Genomic DNA, 24,719 nt, shown 5'->3' on the forward strand with positions numbered 1-24,719 from the left:
AATTGTTAGATTTAGAGTTAGATTATATTGTTAGATGTAAGTGTTTTGGCTAAGTGCTGTAAACTTTCATTGAATTATAATAAATAAATAAATAAATACCATAATACAACTACATCACCGAAACGATGCAGTGTTTTGTAATAATTCTAAGTTCCGGTACCGTTTTGGTTTCCATTAGATGATAATGATTTATAATAATTCTATAGGTACTATTTTGATTTCCATCGGGTGAGTGCTTAGCGTCACGACCTTCAATTGTATAAAAATAGCAAATCAGTGACGTCATTAAGAAATTAAAACATAATCCTTGCTATTGTTTAAACCTTTTCATTGATCCAGTACCCAACTCACTCATTGAGTCTCTGACAACAGTTTACCCATTTTAGTCATTGATGATTAAACTATATTATTCAGTTAACTTTAAATTAGTTCAAGAGATTAAACAGGCATCCGGCCTACTGTCAGAGCTTAAGAACAAACTTTTAGATTGTTGTAATTGCGGATTTAAGTCAAGTCGGTTTCATCTTAAATTGAATATTGCCGGCATCGATTTATGATTCAAGAAGTTAAATAACTTTTTGAAACCCTAGCAACTAAATTGTTTGAGAGTAATTCAAACGTATGTGTTTTTATTTGCACAACAGAAGGTAGGCGTATAAAACCCATGGGGAGATAGTAACCGCTTTGTCGATGCCGCACGGCATACACCTGGCCTTTTACTATTACTAGCTTTTAAGTTTAGCATATCATATATTAATGCTCCGCTCCTATTTGGCCTTCTTCAATAAATGGGCTACTTAACACTAAAATATTTTTCAATTCGAACCAGTAGTTCCACAGATTAGGGCGTTCAAAAAAACAAACTCTTCAGCTTTATATAATAGTAAGTATAGATTATAAGATAATATTATTATGTAATAAATTATTGATTAAATACCAGACACATGGATGACTATAAACACAATTTTCGCTTAGACGGGCTTAATAAATCTCTACTTCATAAAATTTATAACGTGAAATTCTTATTAAGACGAAAAAGACTTCCATATACAATCCTTTTTGAATAAACCAATTTCCTTTGTCGTTTGGATACTCCGAAAATTTCAATAGCAGGGGCGGTTAATTTCAACATCAATTCATTTCACAATTTAACCCGTGACTGGCTTTTTATTTGTTCGTGGCCCGGCGAAAGGGAGAGGTCCCTAATTCGATTTCCTTGTCAGGAACAAAAATTACGCCCTAGATAAATAAGCTACGCCTTTGCTGCCGAAGTGGTAGGTAAGAATGAAATTAGTCGGCTCCCCGTAGGTCAATTAAGGAACTATTAGTTATAAAATTCTATCACTTAGGTACACTTTCAATTTTCGAATCAAAAACTTACTATTTTGAGTACGGAGAGAAGCCCCTTTTCCCACATATTGTCAGCTTTTTGCAACTCTGACGATGAACTCATGATTCTTTTATTGTGTGAAGAGATGATGGAAGTCTATGATAATTAAGAAATTACTAAGCATTAAATGAGTCAGTTGCAATTTGGATAACTTGGTTCCGCGCCATTTCTCTATTCGTTACCACTAAAGCTGTTTATGCAATTATAATTCAGAATGGATTGGGAGTATTAAAATGAAAAACAGTTTTTTTTACTATGGATGATGGAAATAACTTAGTTCATCAAGTCATTCAACTGCAACAGAGACTTTGATCAAACTTCAAATCAAATAACACAACATTGTGGGAATCAAACACGTGGCTTTTTCATATCCGGCTCCCAGTCCACTGTGTTACGTAAAGGATGTTCTAAAGTAATATTTTTCCAATAAATCAATCCCAGGTGCTTCGATTTAATTCACTATTACTGACCCGGTGTTTGAATTGGATTAATTCCAATTCCCTCATCACCCTTTTTAAGATAAATTGAAATTAATTTTCAATCGATTCAGTTTAAATTGGGCTCTTGGATTGGATATAATATATTTAGAGATATATATTTGTGGAGGTTTTATATTTATGAAATAATTGTTTCTGTTAACGAACTCGGTAACAAAATTTGCCAAACTTTACAAAGTTTGGTTCGTGGCTTCACCCACGTATATTCCTGACCGTTATAAAAACATGATTATCAACTTTTTCGGTATGAAATTACCTAAATATTTTTCCATAATTTACTCTCTTTCATTACCTAATATATTGAGCATGTATTCCATACATTCAAACGACTAAACGAACAAACATCATAAAGATTCTATGTAGACAACGCCTATGAATCGAATGTTAATATTATGTGTCTCAATGGGAAGCCATTTAATTAACATAATTTATTTAAGAAAAGGTTTATTTTTATATAAATGAAAAGTCGAGCGTTGGCTTATATAAAGTTATATTCCAGGGCCGAGAGATTAAAAAACGATTTCATCATTTTTAGATTTATAATTTAACGTTATATAATAATTATATACGATAACATCCTGAGGGAAACACCGCACAAACCTTGGTTGAGTACGGGTGATATCTGACATTAACATGTCAACTGAAACTATTCTAAACAAATTGTGTTACAAAAACTAAGAATGCAAGCTTTTCCGATTTCAAATATTTCTTTTCAAACTGCTAAGACACGTGCACTAGAATGGCGAAGGGTCCATATAACTGGCTTCCTATCGACTTCCCTTCACGCAGCATTAATGTAGAATCTAAATATCATTAGAACGATATGCAAACCGCATATATGCATATTAGTATCTATTTAACCTTTCGCCACTGATAGACTAATCTATTATACTCTACTCGTTTGCTTAATAATTAACAATAACATCCAATTCCCAATACTGCACGGGTCGGCGCGCCATCGCAAAATTTGCTGCGTAAGCCGGCGGAAAATCGAAAACTCCAGCGTATTTCGCTATTTGCGGTTTATTATTCCAGGGATTCGGATCGGAATGGATTCCTGGATTTTAATGAAACAAATACTTTGTCTTGCAGAAATCAAGACTAGTTTATACAAGCTTCCACTGAAAGCAACTTTCAAAGTTTCAAGCGCATTTCAAAAGAGATTATTTTAGTGCGCGGTTTGTATCAGATTGCATAGATTTTTATGGGATAAAATGATTTAAGCATTTATTTTAAATACAAAAAATCCTTAGCTTTCACGTAATCTATGTATATGGAAGAATGTAGTCGATTTTTAGTTAAAAAATATGTAACACGAATTATTGTTTTATGAATAGGGATCAGTTTAAGAAAATAATTATTGGTTTAAGCAGATTGTTACTGGTGGTAGGTCTGTCATATGTGAGAGTCCGCTTGGGTAAGAACCACCGCAATGTCTATTTATGCCGCCAGGCAACAGTGTGTAGTCACTGTTGTGTTCCAGTTTAAACGATATTGTAGCCAATGTAACTACTGGACATAATAAGACTTAACACCTCATGTCTCAGGATGGCGAGCGCAGTGGAATACCAAACAATACTTTGTAATTCTAGGTTTTTCTACTGTTTATAGGCGGTTGTATCGTTTACCATCAGGCGAAGAGCAAGCTCGTCTCGTCATTCAAAGCAATAAAAAACGCAAAGAATAAAAAATATATATTTTACTTCAAATGTATATTCGTAAAAATATGTTCAATTTCATATTTCTTGTTATATAAACGTGCGTTTAAAATTCCATTTCATCCAGAATTTCAAACTAAAACCTAAAAAACGTTTGCCTAAAACCGCATTCAAATTCCATATCGACGTATCTGTTTTCATAGTACAAAGAGATCAGGTCAACAAACAAACAAAGCTTCAAAGTGCATCCGGATTACGTACTATATCAGTGCTGCGTGCTTATATAGAAACATTTGTGCCTCTCCGTTAATTTGTAACCTAAATACGGTTAAATAAATGTCGATGTAGGTTCAATTATTATAGCGCAACTCCCGTAAGTAAATGAGATAATATTATAAATGGCAAAGATTAAGCGACGATAGCCTAGTTGGGTGTGGAACTGTCTGCCGAGATGAATGTCCGCAAGTTCAAATCCCAAGGGCACACACATCTGACTTTTTAAAAAATCATGTGTGTATTCTTTGTGAATTTATCGTTCGCTTTAATGGTGAAGGAAAACATCGTGAGGAAACCTGCACATCTGAGAAGTTCCTCTGTAGGAATTTCGAAGGTGTGTGAAGTCTACCAATCCGCACTAGGCCAGCGTGGTGGACTAAGGCCTAATCCCTCTCAGTAGTAGAGGAGGCCCGTGCTCAGCAGTGGGCAAGTATATAATACAGGGCTGATATTATTATTTATTAAGATGTAATAAGCAATGGCGGCCCTAAACAACGCGAGACCCCAGACGAAAGCAAAAGAAACAGACGCGAGGCCCCGGGCACAGTAAAAAAACGTTCTCTTGTTTTAACAGTTTCGTCGGTAAGAACGTAAAAATACGTCCTGCGAGGTACCGCGCGAGGCCTCTGTAAGCGCTAGGCCCCGGGTGGTTGCCCAGTTCGCCACTTCCAAAGGCCGCTTCTGGTAATAAGTTTGTGTGATTGTCAGAAGTAAACTCATAGTCATATTACGCAAGTAAATATTGTAGCCAGTGTAACTACTGGAAATAATAAGACTTAACATCTCATGTCTCAGAATGGCGAGCACAGTGGAATACCAAACAATACTCTGTAATTCAAGGTGTTGAATGGTATTTCTTTTGCTTATAGGCGGTCGTATTGATTACAATAAGGCGAACGGCAAGCTCGATTCGTCATTTAAAGCAATAACAAAAAATTACTGAACTATTTTGGATTATATTTTGCACACAAATACACCAAGTCCAGGATTTAAGTCCAAGCTATATTAATTTCATTAGACTGTACAGTGGGACTAATATCCCAGTAAAGGTTTTAACTAAACTCAAGAATACTCAAATACAAAAAGTCAACGTACCTTGACGGAGACTGGAGAGCTGTGACTAAATAAAATAAATTGTACACAGACATCGCTTTGCTCGTAGGAAGAAATGTTAACGTTTACGCAAATGAACATACATTTTAACTACACAGAAACCGACATTACTACAAAAATGGCCGCCACTTTAAAATTCTGTCAGTGACACGTATAAAAATGGTTGGATAAGGAAAACTGGTAAAAAACAAACATGAAATACGGCTAAAGCGGGGTTTCTAAATTAAAAAAGAAACGATTCGTTATAAAAAGGTTCTCTTCACATGGCACAGAGACGGAGAAACGGGACATATATTTATTCCATAAAACATCTCTGGGTGCTAGATTTCATGCTAATCTATTGGACGGATTTTGTGATACATTCTAACAAATACGTTATCTTTCAGAATATAATTCCATATATTATCGCCTTCATAATATTATGTTTAGACGCGTCTTGTGACGCCCGAATGAAGTCCTTCAGTCGCTAGGTCGTCTGTTTTTTGCTTTTCGTAAAAGTAAAGTCCTTTCTACACCACCCCAAGGTTGACTGGGAGAGAATGCCCATGGCATTAAGTCCTCCTGTATCCCATGTGTACAAAGTGTTAATAAATAAATAAATGAAATATAACTTACGGATTTTATCGCGGTTATACATAATATTATTTTTTCCTTCCGACGTTTCGAAGACTGCAGACTTTATGGTCACGGGGCGGACTGATGTTTTGTCCGCAAGTGAAAGTTACAATATCTACCTACATTAAAATTTTTTTTTGTAGCTATTGATGGTCCGATCTACGCAGAATGAGCTCACAGTGTGTTAAACTCTGGCAGCCGGTCTTTTGGATTTTATAAAATACGTTACCTTATTCAATAAATATACTTACCATTCATTAAGTTACAAAATGTTATGTCGCGGGTCGACTTTTCTGCAATGTGAATTGAACCTTTCCTTAATGTACGAGAAAATTAATGAAAGGGCTTGAGTGAAAGTAAGGGAATATTATTAACGTAAAAATTATGTTGTGCGCAAATTATTTATTACCTTACTTTATTAATATAATAGACACGAAAAGTTGATGTTTCTATTTTTGCTAGTAGACATAGAAACCACTAAACTGATTTGGACGAAACTTGGTACAGAAATAGATGTTGTCTAAGTTTACGTTTTATGCTGAAAAATATCACATTGGAAATTCTATCCCGAGAAAGATTTACACGCATGCTGTGAGAAACATCTATAGGGTGCGTAGTCAAAATGCCTTTCTACTTACTTTCACTCAAGCCTTTTCACGCTCATTTTCTCGTACATTAAGATAAGGCTCAATTCACATTGAAGAAACGTCGTCTTGCGCCGTAATACTTCGTAATTTAATGAATGTTAAGTATCGTCATAAAACATGGAAACATACTTTATGGAACTCAAAAGATCGGCAACCAGAGTTAAATACATTATGAGCTCATTCTGCGCAGATTGAACTCTCAACAGCTAAAAAAAATAATTAAAAGCGGTATAATTGTAAAATGGTTGACGTTAATAAAAACAATAAAAGTTTGGCAACATAGGCTAAGGGTAAAATGAAATACAAGGTAATTTTGACACTGCGTTACTTAATGACACTACATACTTATCTCCTTTAAAATAACACTACAATCAAATATTCGAACCATATATGTAAAGTAAAAAAAGTGAAAGTCTCGATTAAAGTAAATATTAATCAAAATTAATTTTATCTTTATACACCCCAATATCAATACTACTATGTGGATATATCGCTGACTATAAGTGAATTCGTTTTAGCGGCAGCATCACATTTTCAGTCAGAATACATTGACGCATACGCCATATGCGGAGTAAACTACAAAATTATGAAATAATCAGAAAGTACAACCGCGATTTTTTAAAGTATTCCTTATTTATAGATGATTTTTCGCACAATGTTAGCAGACGTAAAGACGACTATGTAGTTTTATTTATTAATGCAATGTTAAAATGACCCTATATATTTTTAGGCATAAAAAGAAAAAAATATTAAGTAATATAAAAAAAAAAATTGTCCATAATTCTTTCGCTATAGAAGTTGTTATTCGTAAAGAATTCTCATTTCCGACCTTGGTGTGAATTTTGTAACCCGAAGGTCCGGGTATTTCCGGGGTCGGTTTTCTAAATATTTGACTTAAGGGAAAGGACCCAAATGTTGGCAGTCTCATTTGTATATTAGCTCCTTTTTTACTATACTGTTAGGAATAAGGTAAACATAAATACACCAGCCGTGTATGCTACAAGCTTTTGCTTTTCGGCTGTAAGAAATTCGATTGTGACAAATGTTAAAAAAGGTAGCTCTATGTCCTTACTTCTCGTCGAAGCTTGTTCCGTACCAAATTTGATAAAAACAGTTTTAGTGTTAGTTTAGCCGGGGGGCGGAACGAAAAGACAGACTGAGTTACTTCCGTATTTATATAATTAGTATGGAAATGAAATGATTTATTTGAATCTGTAAAATGTTGTACATTATTTAGATTCCGTCAGTATTAACTCTACCACCAGTTCGGAAAACAGTTCTCACCAGAGAAGGAGAGGCAAGAAACTCTGGTGTTGCTCTTTTCAATCAGTGGATATTCGATGGTCGTGCTGGGATCACTTCACTCCCAAATAGGTCATGGTTGCTTTATATTTTTTAAATTTAATACTTCTTCTATATGTATTGAATATTGACAATTGTATTATTGTTAAAATGTCTTAATATATTGACGAAGACCGAAAAATGGGTATGTTTACCTTACTAAATTAAAAGCCTGCTTCGTTCACGTGTGGAAATTTCGCCTCATTAATTTTGTAACGTTTTATAAAAGTATTTTTATGTTCCTTCGGGAATTAAGATTTGCTTACATAAAACATTAAAAGTTGTTTTAATGTATAAAATCTCAAATTTGGGGTGTCTTGGAGACATAGCGAAATCATCTTGGCCCCACCTGCTAAATCCCTTGCATTTAAACATTCTCTGAGAGTGGAAATACTTCGGTTGAGCTAATCAATTTCAGCTGCAGGGAAACCTAGCTATAACGTAGTTTTACTGCTTCTACAATATAATCCCAATTTTAGTTCTGGTGGTAGGATATAGAACTGGATAACGACCACCGTGCACTAGGTGTTGAAACCCGCTATAGCAGCCTACGTGTGTCGCGTTCCGGTTTCAGACTGTGTATATCCGGTTCCAACAGGCCGGCATAATTGTGTCGGCTGTCGAGGAGCAATCATCACTCGTCAGTCGACACTCTATTAGACCCCACTCCATTTACCACCACTAACCTTAAAAACATTAACCGAACTCAGCAGCGGTAACGAGTTTTAAAATTTTTATTTTTTTTTGTACGGGAAGTCCTTCTATACAAACATTGTTTTGTTTTAAAAGTTATAAAATTTAAAAATATATATACAATAAATTATATCTATACTATTATATAAAGCTGAAGAGTATGTTTGAACGTGCTAATCTCAGGAATTAGTAGGTTCGCATTGAAAAAATATTTACTGTTGGATAGCCCATTTATCGAGGAGCAAAATGTTGCAAAAACGGGAAAATGTATTCCTTTTGAGAGCTGCCGTTGCGTGCGCTGTGTAAACGGTAAAAGTTACGCCACAAATATGTATGATAGAATTGTTCCTCTTAAAAAGTTCTAAAAATATTATAAAACAAATTCTCTCGCCACATATCTGCCTGTCTGATCGCAATAAACTCAAAAATTACCCGAGGGATATCTATGAAATATGCTATGGACAGAGTTTAGGGCCCTGGGAAGGACATAGGCTACGTTCTATTCCAGGAAAATCTATAACGGGACCAGTACATTTTCGCGAGTGAAGCCGCGAGCAAAATGCAGTATTTTATATAGTCTTACTTTAAATTACACGAACAGACTCACTCTTGCTCTGAATAATTTACATAATACGACTACCGAGTTGTTATTATTTTGTTATATTTAGGCCGTAAAGTGACATGATAAAGGAGGGTTGTCAGCGCAAAATGGCACAAAAATGGAGATTCACTTACGAATGTAATAGGATGAAAGCTTTAAGTCATTTAGAAATGTCGAAAGCAATACGGGGAAACGGAAAGTAATATCAGGTTTTTCCACTGTCTGAGGAGAATCTTCCCGACTTTAATAAAAACAGAAGCAACACTGCTGACAACTTTTAATTACAAAACGCTGCGTCGCAATTGGCTTATCGCGGTTGGGAGAATATGTCACAAGTACTTTGTGTTTTTTTATATATCACGTGTACTGCGACAATAAATTATTCTTTCTTTCTTTCTTTAAACCAGAACACTACAGCACTTATTACTAGTTGTACCTGTCTATTCATCAGCTATTATAGCACTAGAAGTTATCAATTGTAATGAAATAATCGGGATATGCCTTTGTTAAACCAGCTCTCGGAGGCAGGTATTTTTTTATCTCTTTTTCTGGCGACCTTTTTGCTCCTGACCTTTTTTTCGCATCTCTTTTTCTGAAGACCTTTTCGCTTCTGAGTGTATATGCCTGTATGCTTATGGCGCCTCTTTGTAGCCTTTGAATTGTTTTTAGACCCTTTTTTTCTGATGACGTGTTTAGGCCCTAAATGTATGCCCGTGGTGCCCCCGCAGTTTTTGGCGCCTTCCCTAGGACCTGGCGTTCTGGGTAACAAACCTGCTAGCTCTACCCTAAAGACGTAAGAGCGTTGCTGGCACCTAGAAGTCTTCGTCACCTAGGGTCAGAGGACACCCCTGGAAATAATTCTTGTATTTTCACCTTATTGTGCCTGTAGAGATAATGTAACTATGAATGCTGTGTCAGGGGATTGTGGTGGAAGTAAATACAGCAAACGACTCTAGTCGCTGTGCGCTGCCTGCTATATCGAATGTTATTTTTTTAATCCGGGCACGGCAAAGTGACCTCTACGTACCTGATGGTAAGTAGAGTGGGATTCCATAGAGTGTCGACTGACGAGAGATGATTACCCTCGTCAGTCGACACAATTATGCCGGCCTGTTGGAACCGGATATTCACAGGCTGATCCCGAAACGCCACACACTTACATGGGTCACTATGGGGCGGGTTTTAACACCTTGTGTACAGTGGTCCCTATCCGGGCGATATAAAAGATATCCTACCACCAGCAATGTGCATGTGTCAATAGCTTTAGGGGTACCCCGAGCAACAATCAATAAATCATCTTCTGGTTCAATCTGCGCTGTTTAATTGAAGAGTGTCGTAGTAGTTCTGAAGGCAGACCTACTCCTACATGTCCAATTTATGGGACGAATTTCTATTCAGTGAAGTATTTATCGGATAGACCTCTGCACTTTAAAATAAAGTATATTTTGGTTGAATATTATAATTTTTACTCCATACACTAATAAAACAAAACCTTTAAAAGATAATTTAATAAAAATAATTTTAACAAAAAATTAAATCGCCTTAAAAAAAAACTCGAAACCAAAAAAATAATTTCACATAACAGGTATATATTGGATACCAATTTTGCAGTCGGTGCCTAATTAAAATTGCTAGATTTTTGAAATCGGTTCATAAATGAGCGAGTTCTGAGGCAACAAACAAAAAAAAAATTCACGTCGAATTGATAACCTCCTCCTTTTTTGAAGTCGGTTAAAAATTAACTTTATAAACATTATGATCTTGGTAGTTGGCAGACGTTCTTAGAAATGCCTTCTTTCATATTCACTTTATGTATGATGTAAAGATAAGATTGATGTGGCGGCGTATTCGTTAGACGGTGCTTTGTTTTAGACTCTATAATACTGACCTGTTCCATGCTGGTTACAACTACTTAGGTATATACAAAATACATATATTATACACTTCACATTATTAAAATATTTTCTGAAAAAAAATTTCATCACGAACTTTGCATTATGAGATGTTTTTGCACGTGGGCGGATTCAGGAGTGTGTAATGTGGACCAGTACCATGAACTTAAGTTGCTACGCCCACACCAAAACCTAAAGCGAAATACTTATGAGAATTATTCAGTGTGGGTGAGTCAGGGCAAGACCCGATGGTGGATTTCCGTAGACCCAAGACTATGGCTGCATCTTTAAAAAAATTATCGAAAATTCTTAGGTATGTAGGTTTCCTCAAAAAATTTTTTTTTACTGTTAAAGCGAATGGTAATTGATAAATAATTATCCCACACGGAATTGTTGAAAAGTTAGGGCCTTGGGTCTTATACCCGTGGATCTCCGTCTCGGCAGTCCGTTCCATTTCTAACTAGGTTCTTGTGAGATCTCTCTTATTGTATTCCAGCGATTTTGACGCGTATCGTAAATCAAAAAGTTTTTATTTTACAGGATACTCACTTAACTCAATAATATTCTTTTGGGACATTTTCAAAACATTTTTAAATACTTATGTTATAAAAAAAAGATGAAAAATTGAAAAACATAGTTAAAAATGTTTTAAATATTTACCAAAACAATTTTTGCCAAACTCAAACAAATTTAAATAAATTTATGACCTTTTTGCATGGGAGCTATCGATTTATGTAAACTGAATAAAAAAATGTACATATTAAAACTGTAATTATTTGGGTTTTTTCTGCTCAGTACCAGCCCGGAGTCTGGAATTTGTGCTCGATATGGCGATAGGCTCGCCCCCTATCACATCATGGGACGGAACATACTTGGCGAAAAGTGGGTGCCCTAGTTGCGCCTCTGCATACCCCTTCGGGGATAAATGCGTGATGTTATGTATGTATGTATTTAGAACTGTAATTCATTTAAAGCGTAAATCATACTTTTTGAACCTCTCGCTTTAGTAACCACTACTTTTTATTTTGCTGAGAGAACAAGTCGGTTCTTTGTTCGATAATTAACTTTACAAGTTGTAAATTTCTTAGTTTTGCCCACTACAGAAGTCCCAAGTCCGGCCCGCGTCAGCCACAATAATATGACGATTGTTATCATTTCCTGCTAACTCCGGACAAAGCTCGGTTTTGGTAAGAATTCCTATTGTTTGTGCGTTTTGTTTTACAAAGCAACCGCGCCTTTATTCAAGTGCTGCTATATTAAAGGTTTTTCAAAAGCATAAAATTAAAATAAAGAAAACCTTTGTAAGGTCTCGTTATTTTGGTGTTTCTCTTAGACTCGCTTTTTTGAGAATTGAATTAAACCCGGAGCTTCTCTTTCATATTCTAAAAGTGATTTTCTCTAATGAGACAAACAATGAGGAAATTATCCCCTTACAGTTTCACGAATTAAAGTATAAAAATACTTTTTTATAACCCAGATAATTTTACGAACGCGAATTTTATTCAATTAATTTATCGGGAAAGTAAATGGCGTCAACAATCAATTTAATTTAACAGTAGTGTATATTCATTTCCGGTTAATTTTGCCCGAAACTTCATTGAGGTGACGCATATTGAAGTCAACTGGTTATTGGATATTGTTTGGGTTCTCTAGACCAGGGATGGCGAACCTTTAATGGTTAACGTGTCATTATTTATAAAAAATCAAATATGGTCTGTTAAGTGCCTTCAAGGACAGGTTTTATTTATCCTAGTGTTCCTTTTTAGCGACTTTTTTATGACCTAACTATGTGTTTTTTTCTTTTTTATCGGGGGTTCGGTAAAGTATCTTCACTGCATCTGATAATAAACGAAGTGAAACCCAAAGAAAGATACATACACAATACTATATTACTCGCGTGCCCGAATTGTTTTGCACGTGCCAGTGGCACGCGTGCCATTAGTTCGCTATCCTTGCCCAGACTATGAACCTGAGCAGTTTCGTAACGGGCGGTGACAGCTGAGCTAAAGCATTAGGCTGAGAGTTGAGTCTATGGAGCGGCGCAGAAATTACCAAACCAACACCAAGGTTTGGATAATGCATGGGCATATAGTAGCTCGCATCGGCCCTATAAGAGGCTACGTATGTACCTACGACACTGTCTACGAAGTTTGATCTCGTTGTTTCTTTGGTCATAAAGTACAGATTTGAAATGACCACTGATACTGGAACAGTGTTTGTGTTAATCATTTCTATTATATTTGAGGTGTCTTTTAATGCCATCATTTTAAGGAAGTGTTTCAATATAACCATGTTATTGAAATTTATATGTTTAATTATGATGTTATACAACTCAGTTTTAATACATACATAACGTATGGGTCAGTGGCGAAAGTTGAAATTTTTTGGAAGGGAACCCAACTCAATATATAGGTACTAATATGCATAAATGTAGTTTGAAAATCGTTGTAACGATAGTTATATTCTAAATAAAGGGAAGCCGGCAGGAATCGGGTCATTTGTACCCATCGTCACTGGTATGGATCCTAACGGCGCCCCGTATTATCGACCTCCAAAAATAATGTGTGCATATACTATTGTATAGTAATAAAATCTGTAATATTTTAATCATGATTTTTTAAAAGCTTATGAGCTTTAGAGATCCTTTAAACAAGTATGATCTATTATACGTTTGCAGCCGTTTCAAAAGGAGTGGCTTTGCTAATGCAATGAAACGAAGTCCCAAAGGGAATGACTGATCAGTATCGGATTTAAGTGGCTGAGCAGTATATCGGATTATAAGTGTAGTGACAGGCACTTCCTAGCTTCGTTAACAAAGAGCGGATTTAAATCAACCACATCAGGTCAGGCAACAATGATAACAACAGATAAAAAAAAACCCACCCAAGTTGCTTGTATTGGAATTAGGGCACAAAAAGCATACAGAATACCATAGCCATCACCTATGGTATTCTGTATGCTTTGGCCGCAATATCTATTTCTGCCGCCAAGCAAGCAAAAGTGTGTAGTCACTGCTGTGTTCTAATTTGAAGAACATTGTAGCCAGTGCATAATGCACATAAAAAGATTTAACATCTGATGTCTCAGGATGGCGAGTGCAGTGGAATACCAAACAATATTTTGTAATTCAAGGTGTTGGATTTTGTTTCTACTGTTTATGGGCGGTGGTATCGCTTAGATTAAGACGAGCCGCAAGCTCGTCCTGTTATTTAAAGCAATAAAAAAATATATAGAGATATTACATTCAACATTAACTGTTATACGTTAACTAATGGACAACTTTTACTTGAACATTGTGAAACACACCGCACGCTTTGGGGACTGGTTTCGAATCTCTGCTAGCATTCGGGTCCACTCTTAACTGGACTATCGCCTGCTATACGCATTTACGAGGTTATTGTCTTACCTGCGGTAGACTGCACGCTAAAGCCACGAACCATGCTCCATACAGCATTTGCTTGCTTCTCTTGCGCGCTTCCGACAGCCTCAGCGGGTATATGACAGCAAAAAACCTGAAAATAATATAATTTGTTATTGTTGTTCGGGTTTACGTGAGTCCCTCAAAGTTTCGTAGATATTTTGGGTCTAAGTGAATTATGTGTGTTACCATTACTGCAGTTAAGAAGCGATTGAGCGGTTATATTGAGTATCGGGCTACTAGGACAAAAGATTCTAGTTCTTTCTTTCTGCTTCTTGCTGCGCAACGCTCTAGGCTGTTCGCCCTTTCGATATTATCTGTAGAGGCCAAGAATATGTAGTCCTAATATAATGTTGATTGAGATACTGCTGGTGGTATAATATATATTATTATATGTATATAATATATCCTATATTTATATCCGCCCGGATGGCGATTACTGTGCACAAGTTATTAAAACCCGCCATAGTGGCCCACGTAAGTGTGTCGTGTTCCAGGATCAGCTTATGTATAACCGGTTCCAACAGGCCGGCATAATTGTGTCGACTGCCGAGGGGTAATCATCTCTCGTCAATCTATTGGAACCCACTCCACTTACCACTCAGTGCAGTGAGAACATTTTCGCGGGCACAAATACAAAAAAACATATTGATCGGTAGAATAATTTCTCTCTACCTTACTAACTAGCATTCTTCATATATCGGGAAGTTATTTAAGGCTATATTTGATGTCGGAATAGGTTTACAGACTGAGGCTCGAGAAAAAACCTGTCTACAAAACTTTGCAGACTTTGGAAAAGCAGCCTTATATTTTGTTTGTAGATAACAATTATTTCATGAAACTGGTAGAATGTAATTTTAAATACTCTATGATAAAACTGCAAAGTTAATTTATTGAAATTCATTCTCAGAGGCTTCAAGAAAATCTAACATCATATTCTAATGAATTTAATAACTTAGTAATAACATATTTAAATACCTATTTCAGTGAAGAATACTTTATTTATACTTAAATTTATCAAAGAATATTATTTTTCATATGCGAGAGAACGCCTTGTTTTGTATACTTAATAAGTTTGTGTATTTAGCCCCCGACGCGCACCAGTGAGCATGCATTTTTTGTTTCTATTTATTTAGACGCTTATTACAATATAATATAGGTTACAACGAATCAGGATACTCACTACTTACCGCAGATGTATATTTTTTATGATTTAATATTGCATGCCTGTTGTTGAAATATTGCTAAATAATGTAACAATATTCGCAAACAATAAATGATTTGTTTTATGTTTCAAACTTGTATCGCACATGCTAACAAAGCAAATTGCAAACATTTAACAGAGTCAGTTTCGAAGTGTACTTAAAGTAACTTAATTATTCACTACAACTCTTTACAAGAAAAAAACTAACGCCTAGAAAATTGCCTACTAAATACATTGAGAAGATAAAGCCGTCGAAACTACAACATAGAATGTGAATAACATAGTTCAGTGGTAATTTAATTGCAGTTTCTTTAATAATATTTTTTTATGTTTACGCGAATGTTAGACATTTAAATGAAACTATTTTTTGCATTTTATTGCGGTTTTTATATAATGTTCTCCTAATGTTTCTAAGACTTCGAAGCCATCGTAGTCACGGGGCGGACTAAGGTGTTGGTCAACCGAAAAGTCAAAGTTACAATATCTCTTTTACAATTATACATTTTATTAATTTAGCAAATCGACTATACACACAAAAGTGTAATACTGCATTAGTCCGTAAAAGTATTTTCTATATGGCACCAGTGTTGTACGACAAGTAACCTAAATCATTGAAAGTAGTCAATGTAAATAAATTCAAAAAAGAATTGAGGAAACTTTTGTACAACAAGTGTTACTATGATGTGTGCGACTTTGTAAATGATACTTTCATTTAATTTTATACTAGCTGATATTGTGATTTCTACATGGGCATTACACAGTTCCTTTGAATATAATCTATTGTAAATTGTATGAATGTGGAATTATTCTTTTTCCATATTATGTAAGACATTTATCTAATATGAGACTTTAATTGTAAAATGTAATTTTGATATTAATTTATTTTGTATTAATGTTGAACTTATATTTTCTATTATTATTATTATTTATTTTAATTAATTTAGCTTAATGAAGAATTTCAGACTATACTGTTTATTATCTTATATATATTAATTACACTTGTATGCCAATATTAGGCGGATCATAGAGCACAAAGCATAATGTTATTATTTCAACAACGTAATTACCTATGTATCACAAGTAAATAAATGATTGACTGTTGACAATCCGATCTCGGATCTACGCAGAATTAGCTTTAGTCCATTGAAAAGTTACATTTGGGGTTGCGTTTTTTAGAGGACGCAATTTTATTTTTTTGAAGTGTAGGGGGGGTCAGTCTAAAGCTAAAACCAAGTTTGTGGGGTCGCCACCCTTGTCCCACGGCCGCCATCTTGAAAATAGGGGTTGAAATGGTTTTTACGATGTATCTCTTAAACTATTTATCTGACAAAAAAAAATGTATAAACATTTTTTGTTGCAAATTAAATTCTCTACAACTTTGGTCTAGTAACTTTTGTCGTAGAACTATAAATAAAAAAAGTTATAAGCGAAAATGTTAAGAAATTCAATGTTAAGCAATGTCCATTGCAACGTCATCAGAACGTGTGTTTATAAGGTTCATAATACTTTTTTGTACTCTCATTAATACCCAAATACCCAAGGGACCATTAGGGAACAAAAGAACATCTGCCTGCTATTATTATTATTATTTCTAACCTCTGTTATTGTAAGAATAGCTGATAATATTGTGTTGAAGTTGTCGTTCAACTTATATCTTTTAATTCAAATGATACTGCCCTTACACCCGCCACTGCAACTTATGCAAGCCGGGACCCGCAATGGCACGCATTTTATAACACCGAGCGGTGGAGCTCGACAAATATCTCTGAAGCTTAATAATATATTTTTATCCCGCAACAAAATTAATAGATTTAGATATTAAGAATATTGAATATCCACTTCCCTACATAATAAAGTGGGAGACAAAATACTAAGGAGGCATTTAACGTGAAGTGTATATATGGCATGTTAATATCTTGCTAAGTAGACATGTATAGTATTTGCATACCCATATGGTATACGATGTGAAATTAAATTGATGAATGTAACAGCCCTAGAATCTTGTTATATATCAATTACTAGACCACGCACGCTGCTTTGGTAACCAACGAAGCACCGACGCAATAGGGCTACTACACACAGTGACGTAAATTATTGTTAGGTCATATTTATAATGAAATGTCTTCTATATATTGAAATAAGCTGTGCCCCTGGCTTGTCCCGCGTGGAAATCAGCGTGTCACAAAGTTATTACCGCGTAAATCCCGACCCACGAGATTTTTTACAACCACGCAACTTCTTCAACAGTAATCGTTATATATCAGTCAGCTAACATAAAAATGTACTGGACTATTAACCCAAACCTTCTTCAAGAATTGTACAATCTTTTAGTAAAAACTGGATAAAATGAGATGGTTATCCCTCGCCAGTCGATATAATTATGTCGGCCTGTTTACAACCGGATATGCACAGGCTGATCCCCCAACGCGACACATGTGAGACACTATGGCGGGTTGTACACCTTGTGTACGGCAGTCGCTACCTGACGGATAGAAACATCCGACCACCACAAATATTCAGCGTTGTTTATGTCGTCGGTGTGGCCCCGTTCTTATTAATAAATGTCTTCACGGACCACGTGTTACTTGATATAATTAGATGTCACACACATTTCTCGGAGCCGCCCACCTGTCGCGTCATATCTGATTTGCTAACCACTAGACCATCTATAGTTCATGTTTAGTTAATAAAAATATTATATAAGTAATATAAGAGTAAAGGTTCAAGTAGAGGTGTAATTCTCGCACACATTGCCGATATTTAAAACTTGTATGCCATAGATACCACATATAAGAGGTCCATGCCAACAATGTCGTTTATGCCAATCGAAAAATTTATAAATTTTATTTAAATTGGGAATCGAAGTTTGATCTTACGCTTCACAAACATATCACGTTGAAAGAAAAAAAACTATGTATTACATTGTCCCTATATCTATCAGGCTATGTTAGTATGTAATATAATGTTATATTTCATTGTCTGACGAAACAATTACTTATTTCAATATAAACAAACATAAATCCTTTTTCCTTCAACACAAAGTGGTTTGCCAAGTGTAAATAAAACATTTTTATAGCTCAAGCGGTCTCGAAAAGTATGATGTATGAACACATTTCCATAATCCTGTATGTAATAAAGGTTTGTAGTTAGACTGGTTGGCAACGTACGCAAAATGGCGGCAATTTGCCAAACAATGTCAATCAACACGGACTTTGATCGATGCCCAGTGGATTATTGCCGTTGTAGGCACAAAGGAGCTACTTTGGTGTCTATCTATACTTATACTATTATATAAAGCTGAAGAGTTTGTTTGTTTGTTTGTTTGAACGCGCTAATCTCAGGAACTACTGGTCCAAACCGAAAAATTCTTTTTGCGTTGGATAGCCCTTTGATCGTGGAGTGCTATATGCTATAGACAATAAAGCCCGGAGTTTCTTTCTGCCTTTCTTCTTCGGGTAGTCATCGCTTAGGTAGTTAGTGAAAGGCTGGTAGGTTAGCTAGGTTAGGGCTTTTATTGTCCTCACCGGTGAGGATCGCGACGCGTTTCTCCCTTATTGCTTATTTAAAAATACATACATACATAATTTTATTTCTTCTTCCCTGCCAGCCCGAGCTGGCTTCTTTGTTTACTAAGTATATTTTTCATTTATTTTATTGTCTTTGTTTATATAAGCTAATCTAATTAAGTAATAATTGAATATTCTCATGTACCTTGACTTATCATAAGTGCAACTATGTTCGCCTACGTGATGAATAAAGCATTTTTATTTATTTATTTATTTTATTTTATTTATTTTTATATATCATCACGCTATACCCAATAGGAGCGGAGCAGTAATGGCTAATCTTAGGAAATACCGGTCCAAACTGAAAAATTCTTTTTGCGTTGGATAGCCCTTTGTTCGTGGAGTGCTATAGGCTATATATCATCACGCTATACCCAATAGGAGCGGAGCAGTAATGGCTAATCTCAGGAAATACCGGTCCAAACTGAAAAATTCTTTTTGCGTTGGATAGCCCTTTGTTCGTGGAGTTCTATAGGCTATATATCATCACGCTGTACCCAATAGGAGCGGAGTAGTAATGGCTAATCTCAGGAACTAACGGTCCAAACTGAAAAATTCTTTTTGCGTTGGATAGCCCTTTGTTCGTGGAGTGCTATAGGCTATATATCATCACGCTGTACCCAATAGGAGCGGAGTAGTAATGGCTAATCTCAGGAACTAACGGTCCAAACTGAAAAATTCTTTTTGCGTTGGATAGCCCTTTGATCGTGGAGTGCTATAGGCTATATATCATCACGCTATACCCAATAGGAGCGGAGCAGTAATGGCTAATCTCAGGAACTACCGGTCCAAACTGAAAAATTCTTTTTGTGTTGGATAGCCCTTTGTTCCTGGAGTGCTATAGGGTATAATATCATCACGCTATAACCAATAGGAGTGGAGCAGTAATGAAACATGTTGCAAAAACGGGGAAAAGTTATTAGTTTTGAGAGCTTCTGTTGCGTGCGCTGCGTAAACGGTTAAAGTTATGTAGCAATGATGTATGACGGGATTGTTCCTCTTAAAAATGTCTACAAAAATATATTATAAAATAAAGTCCCCCGCTGCATCTGTCTGTCTGAACGTGTTAAACTCAAAAACTACCCAACGTATTAAGATGAAATTTGGTATGGAGACAGTTTGAGACCCTGGGAAGAACATAGGCTCCCGGGAAACTACTACTTTTATAACGGAAAACTTTAGCCTGAAAAACTTTATAACGTGGGCGGAGCCGCGAGCAAAAGCTAGTTGTAAATAATCGTGTGCCTGTGTATTCTTTGTTTTAAATAAATAGGCAAAAGTATTTAAGTTCAAACAGCCTTTTATATAACGCAGGCTCTATTTTGAGATTGAAACGAACTATAAATTAATTTGATATTATAAACTACTTACTAAAATTACTTATTCGAAATCTTTTTTCATCTAAGTTGATCTTAATTGTTTAAATATACCTACAGCTCTTTAGTCTTTTATAAAACGAACAGTAAAAGAGCTCAAAACACAATCAAGTATTGCTCGCTACATTGGAATTCCCGCTCATACTTTAGCTCGCTTAGTTTTGTTTAAGTTAAACAAAATGGCAAAGATATCGGGCTATTCAGCCGATATTGCTCTTTGATTTAGTTTTTTTTTTATCAGATAATGGCTGGGTTAGATCTGTTATAATTATAGTTGTCTATTGGGAAAATGTTGACAGACGAGATGTGGCGACTTATTTGTAATGGATTATAATCGAAAATTGGTATATATTCTTAGATACCTATACCACCTGCGTGAAGTTAACTTCTTTTGTAGTACTACGTAAAAATTTTGAAATAGAAATATTTTTAACTTTCGCATGTAACTTTTGCATAAACTGAAGTAATCATTATGCATAAAAAATATTTTGAAATAGGTACAAGATGTTTGGTGCATTAAGAACATGTCACACAAACCTTCAACTTATATGTCTCATGATGCAAACAATTGGTTTTGCTAGATTTTAATTAATGAAAGTATGTGTTCTGAATTCCGAACTTTAGTATTTATTGTAGAAACTGACATCAAAGAGCTAGTAACTAGTTAGAAAGACGATTAAACAGTTTAGCGTTACACTCTCCGCTCTTTTACAAGTATGGAAGGTTGTATAATACATCTTAGTGGTTTTATTCATTAATTGTACTTATTACATTATGTACTTAAACAAGGAAAAAATACATATTTTATATTAGATATATGTTTTACACTTATTATAGTGCCTCAATTATTTTATCTTTTTATGCTTTTAAATACTTTACAATAGACTCTAGGGAGGTAAAGACAAGAGAACTGATACCTAATAGTATCTATGTTTAGTACGTATTCGCAATTCGCATTGGGATCCAATTGTAGACATGTATTGTGTAGCTGATTGCGATATTGAAGCCCAGATATGCGAGAGGCGTGAGGAGTGTGAGTGCCACAAGCGTGATAAGGGGCAGCACAGACGACCGAAGCGGATAACCAAGTGCCTCCAGATCTGAAATGGCTGGCTACCGAATTAAAAGAAAATTATTATGTGGGTAATCATCATGAACTCAGAGTATCATGCATTAGGCCTTCTTTATATTAATGTACATTACGTCCTCTATGTTAGGTCACATGTGGCAGCGATTTACTCTCCACGCTGAGATATTACGTGCTAAATCGTATAAATATTAAAATGGGCTGTAATATCCCAAATACAATGGCGCTTGAACAATGCTCCTTGTCGGTAGTAATAATTGTCATGGTACCGTCGCATGACGTTAATTTCTAGATATTGATTTCAATATTTGTAGTATGAACGGAATACTTGTCCTAGGTATTAGACACACATCACGCATCATTCCCCGAAGTGATATGCAGAGCCGCAACCAAGGCACCCACTTTTCGCCAAGTGTGTTCCGTCTCACAATGTGATAGGTGGCCAGCCTATCGCCATATCGGGCACATATTCGAGGCATTGGGCTGATCCTGAGCAGAAATACCCAAATATCACTTTGCCCGACGCGGGATTCAAACCCAGGACCTCAGAGCGCTGCCGCACCGTACTACGTCTTCGGTATTAGGTATATGCAAATGTTACTTATCAAATTACAGAGAAATCACGGCGCCCCTATGTTTACCTACGCACTGAGAAAGATACTTTCTATAACATTGCCCAGTACTAAGTTAAGTAACGTTTTTAAATATGCACGTAAGTCTGTGTCTAAGTGCTTACGGCGTGACTGCCTTCGTAGTGTGTAGGCGTGGGGACAATGTGATCGGGCTATTTTAAGATACGCCTTGACTTCAGTCGGTTGTTTGATAGGCAAAGCTGAACAAAGCCAAAGAAAACTATAAAATTGTCAACACTATGCCTTCTCATGTTTATGAATACGTGTGAAAGGCTGTGGTAAATAGTCCTAAAGATAAGTGGTAGTGGTTTTAGAGGATTACAGATGGGACAACTGCCCAGGGCCTGACGCTTGCAAGTACTATAATAATACATTACATTTCTTTAGCAATTGGTCAAAAAATGTGCTGCACAGATTTTCGTTTTTGGCCGCTATTGAACACAAGTATAGTACTTACCTATCTATGGATATGCACACGAGTATGTTAGAGGATAGGTAGAGTCCGAACGCGCGGAGCACCAGTAGAAGCTTGCACATTAGGTTACCAGCCAGCCACGCGTTGGTGTATTTCCAGCCGATCTGTGAACAAAATATATATCTAATGCTAATTAAAATTAAACTAATTTACGGATTAAAAAAAAATAAAGTTTTGTATAATTGTATAATGTAGGTAGATATTGTAAATTTACTTTTGGTCGACCGAAACCTCAACACCCTATAAGCATGAAGGCTGTAAAGTCTATGAAACATCAGAAGAATATTAAAATAATAAAAACCGCAATATGGGCCGAATTTTTTTTATTTTACTTTCGCTTAAACATAAGAAATCGTCATATAATGCAAAGTTTAGACTAGCAAGTTAGGGAATATATTACGCTAAACCTGACGTATAATACAATTATAGTAACGGCAATATTTGAAAACACATGAAACTTGCTGCAAAAAGTTACAATATTAGCAGAAGTCAGCATTCCGTTATTGCTTACACGGTAAAAATTGCTTGCGGATTGCGATATCTGCTAATCCTCTTGCTTGTCTTAACCTTGCTTTAGGGCTGAAGTAATCAATTGATTGTAATTGTCACTATTAATTCGTTCATGTATTTTATTTTGCGAATAAATTTTTAATGCCTGAAATCAGCCCAAGACATATAAAAATAGATATAATATTTCTTATTTTGTTTACACAAATAGTACAATTTGTTGAGAACAAATGTTATCTTAGTGGGTTTGTTTGCCTTATGATTGTAGGTAAAAAAATAAAGTATTTGCGCGCTATCAATAATGTTATTTACAAAAATAGAATTTACTGGTAACCTTAACTTTTCCAATACATTTAAGGAGAATAAAATCTATTTCTATAAGAAGTAACCTTCGCACTACGACTGCAATCAGTTTAATATAATACAATTCAACCGTAGCAGAAAATTTGTGTTGAAATAAGTTTACTTCGAGAAGAGCTCTAGAAAATTCTAAAGTATTTCGCATAAGAGGGCATACTGTCTAGTTTATTTTCGATACACAGAATATTATTGGGTTTGTTAAGTGCTGTTGAGAAAAATATGAAATTCTCAAGTCTTACTTCTCCCTAAAGTGTTCGGTATAGCTACAAATAATTGACTGGGTTCCTACAATGCTACTGTAGATTATAACAAAAAACATTACAATGACTCGTACTGGCGCTTGTTCCGATGTAAATCAACAAACAACAGGCCCGCATTATTCCGACGATCATGATCATAGGCTTTTAAGATGTGAGTAAAGTTGACCGACAATGTCACAAATAGGACATTATATTTGAAGACCAGTGTACTAGTCGCGAAGTGTGAAATTCTCTAAAAGGTAACCCGTGGCAAAAATAATGCTTTAGTTAACATATCGCGGCCAATTTCACAGAAAAGACAAACGTAAATAGACCTAAAAGGGAAGCCGGTAGGAATCGGGTTGCATGGACGCTTTGCCACTGCAGTGAACCGTCATAATGTCACTGCTTTGTGAGGAAAAAATGTTCGCCATAAATACTAACTTTAAAAATGTACGCCGATATTTATATAAATTCTAGTGATGTTTTTTTCGGTTTACAGTAAAATGATTTATGTTCAGTAAATCGTTTTAAACGTTTGACGATTTGTTTTAGAGATCGGATTATTTATTACAAAAATACATGCTACGATACGAGATCAAAATTTAAAAGTTAAATTTACTATCAAAATAGACAGATATTCAAAATACACTTTTGTTGCCAGGGGAAATAATTTTTTTTATAGATAAGCGATAAATTGAAGTAAATCTTAGTTAAAACCAATTCATAATAATCCGCATATATAAATGAATAAAAAATATTTTTTCAGAGGTGTCCGGGGAAAAACCCACATTTCGCCCAAATGTTCGGGATTTTGTGCCATGTTTATCCGGTGTCGGCAACCCTACGAAGGGTCCATGTAACTCGGCTTCCCACCGGCTTCCCTTTCGTAACTTATGTAAAAACTAATTGTCATTGGAACGATTTGAAGTTCGCATTTATGCTTATTAGTATATATATGTTGTGTTACCGTTCGCCACTGACGTAAGGAAACCATTACACGTTCAATCTGGCATCAGTACCATCCGTGGTATTGGACTGATGTCATTTAAGTATCGTTTGTTTATACACACGATACTTAAATTAATAAATAAGTTTAGAAATTATTTTGATATCTCTACCTAATATTCAT

The 24,719-nt window shown here is 35.5% G+C and overlaps 1 protein-coding gene across 1 annotated transcript in view; it reads right to left on the reverse strand.

Annotated features, from left to right (window-relative positions):
* Nucleotides 1–24,719, reverse strand: part of LOC115444791 (gonadotropin-releasing hormone II receptor) — a 76,468-nt gene that overhangs the window by 24,692 nt on the left and 27,057 nt on the right. The window contains exons 2-3 of the mRNA XM_030170703.2: nt 22,464–22,585; nt 14,130–14,235 (exon numbers count right to left, since the gene is read on the reverse strand). Of these exons, the coding sequence (XP_030026563.2) occupies nt 14,130–14,235; nt 22,464–22,585 (228 nt within the window). The remainder of the gene's footprint in view (nt 1–14,129; nt 14,236–22,463; nt 22,586–24,719) is intronic.

The sequence above is a fragment of the Manduca sexta genome, chromosome 8 (assembly GCF_014839805.1).
Source record: "Manduca sexta isolate Smith_Timp_Sample1 chromosome 8, JHU_Msex_v1.0, whole genome shotgun sequence".
NCBI lineage: Eukaryota > Metazoa > Arthropoda > Insecta > Lepidoptera > Sphingidae > Manduca > Manduca sexta.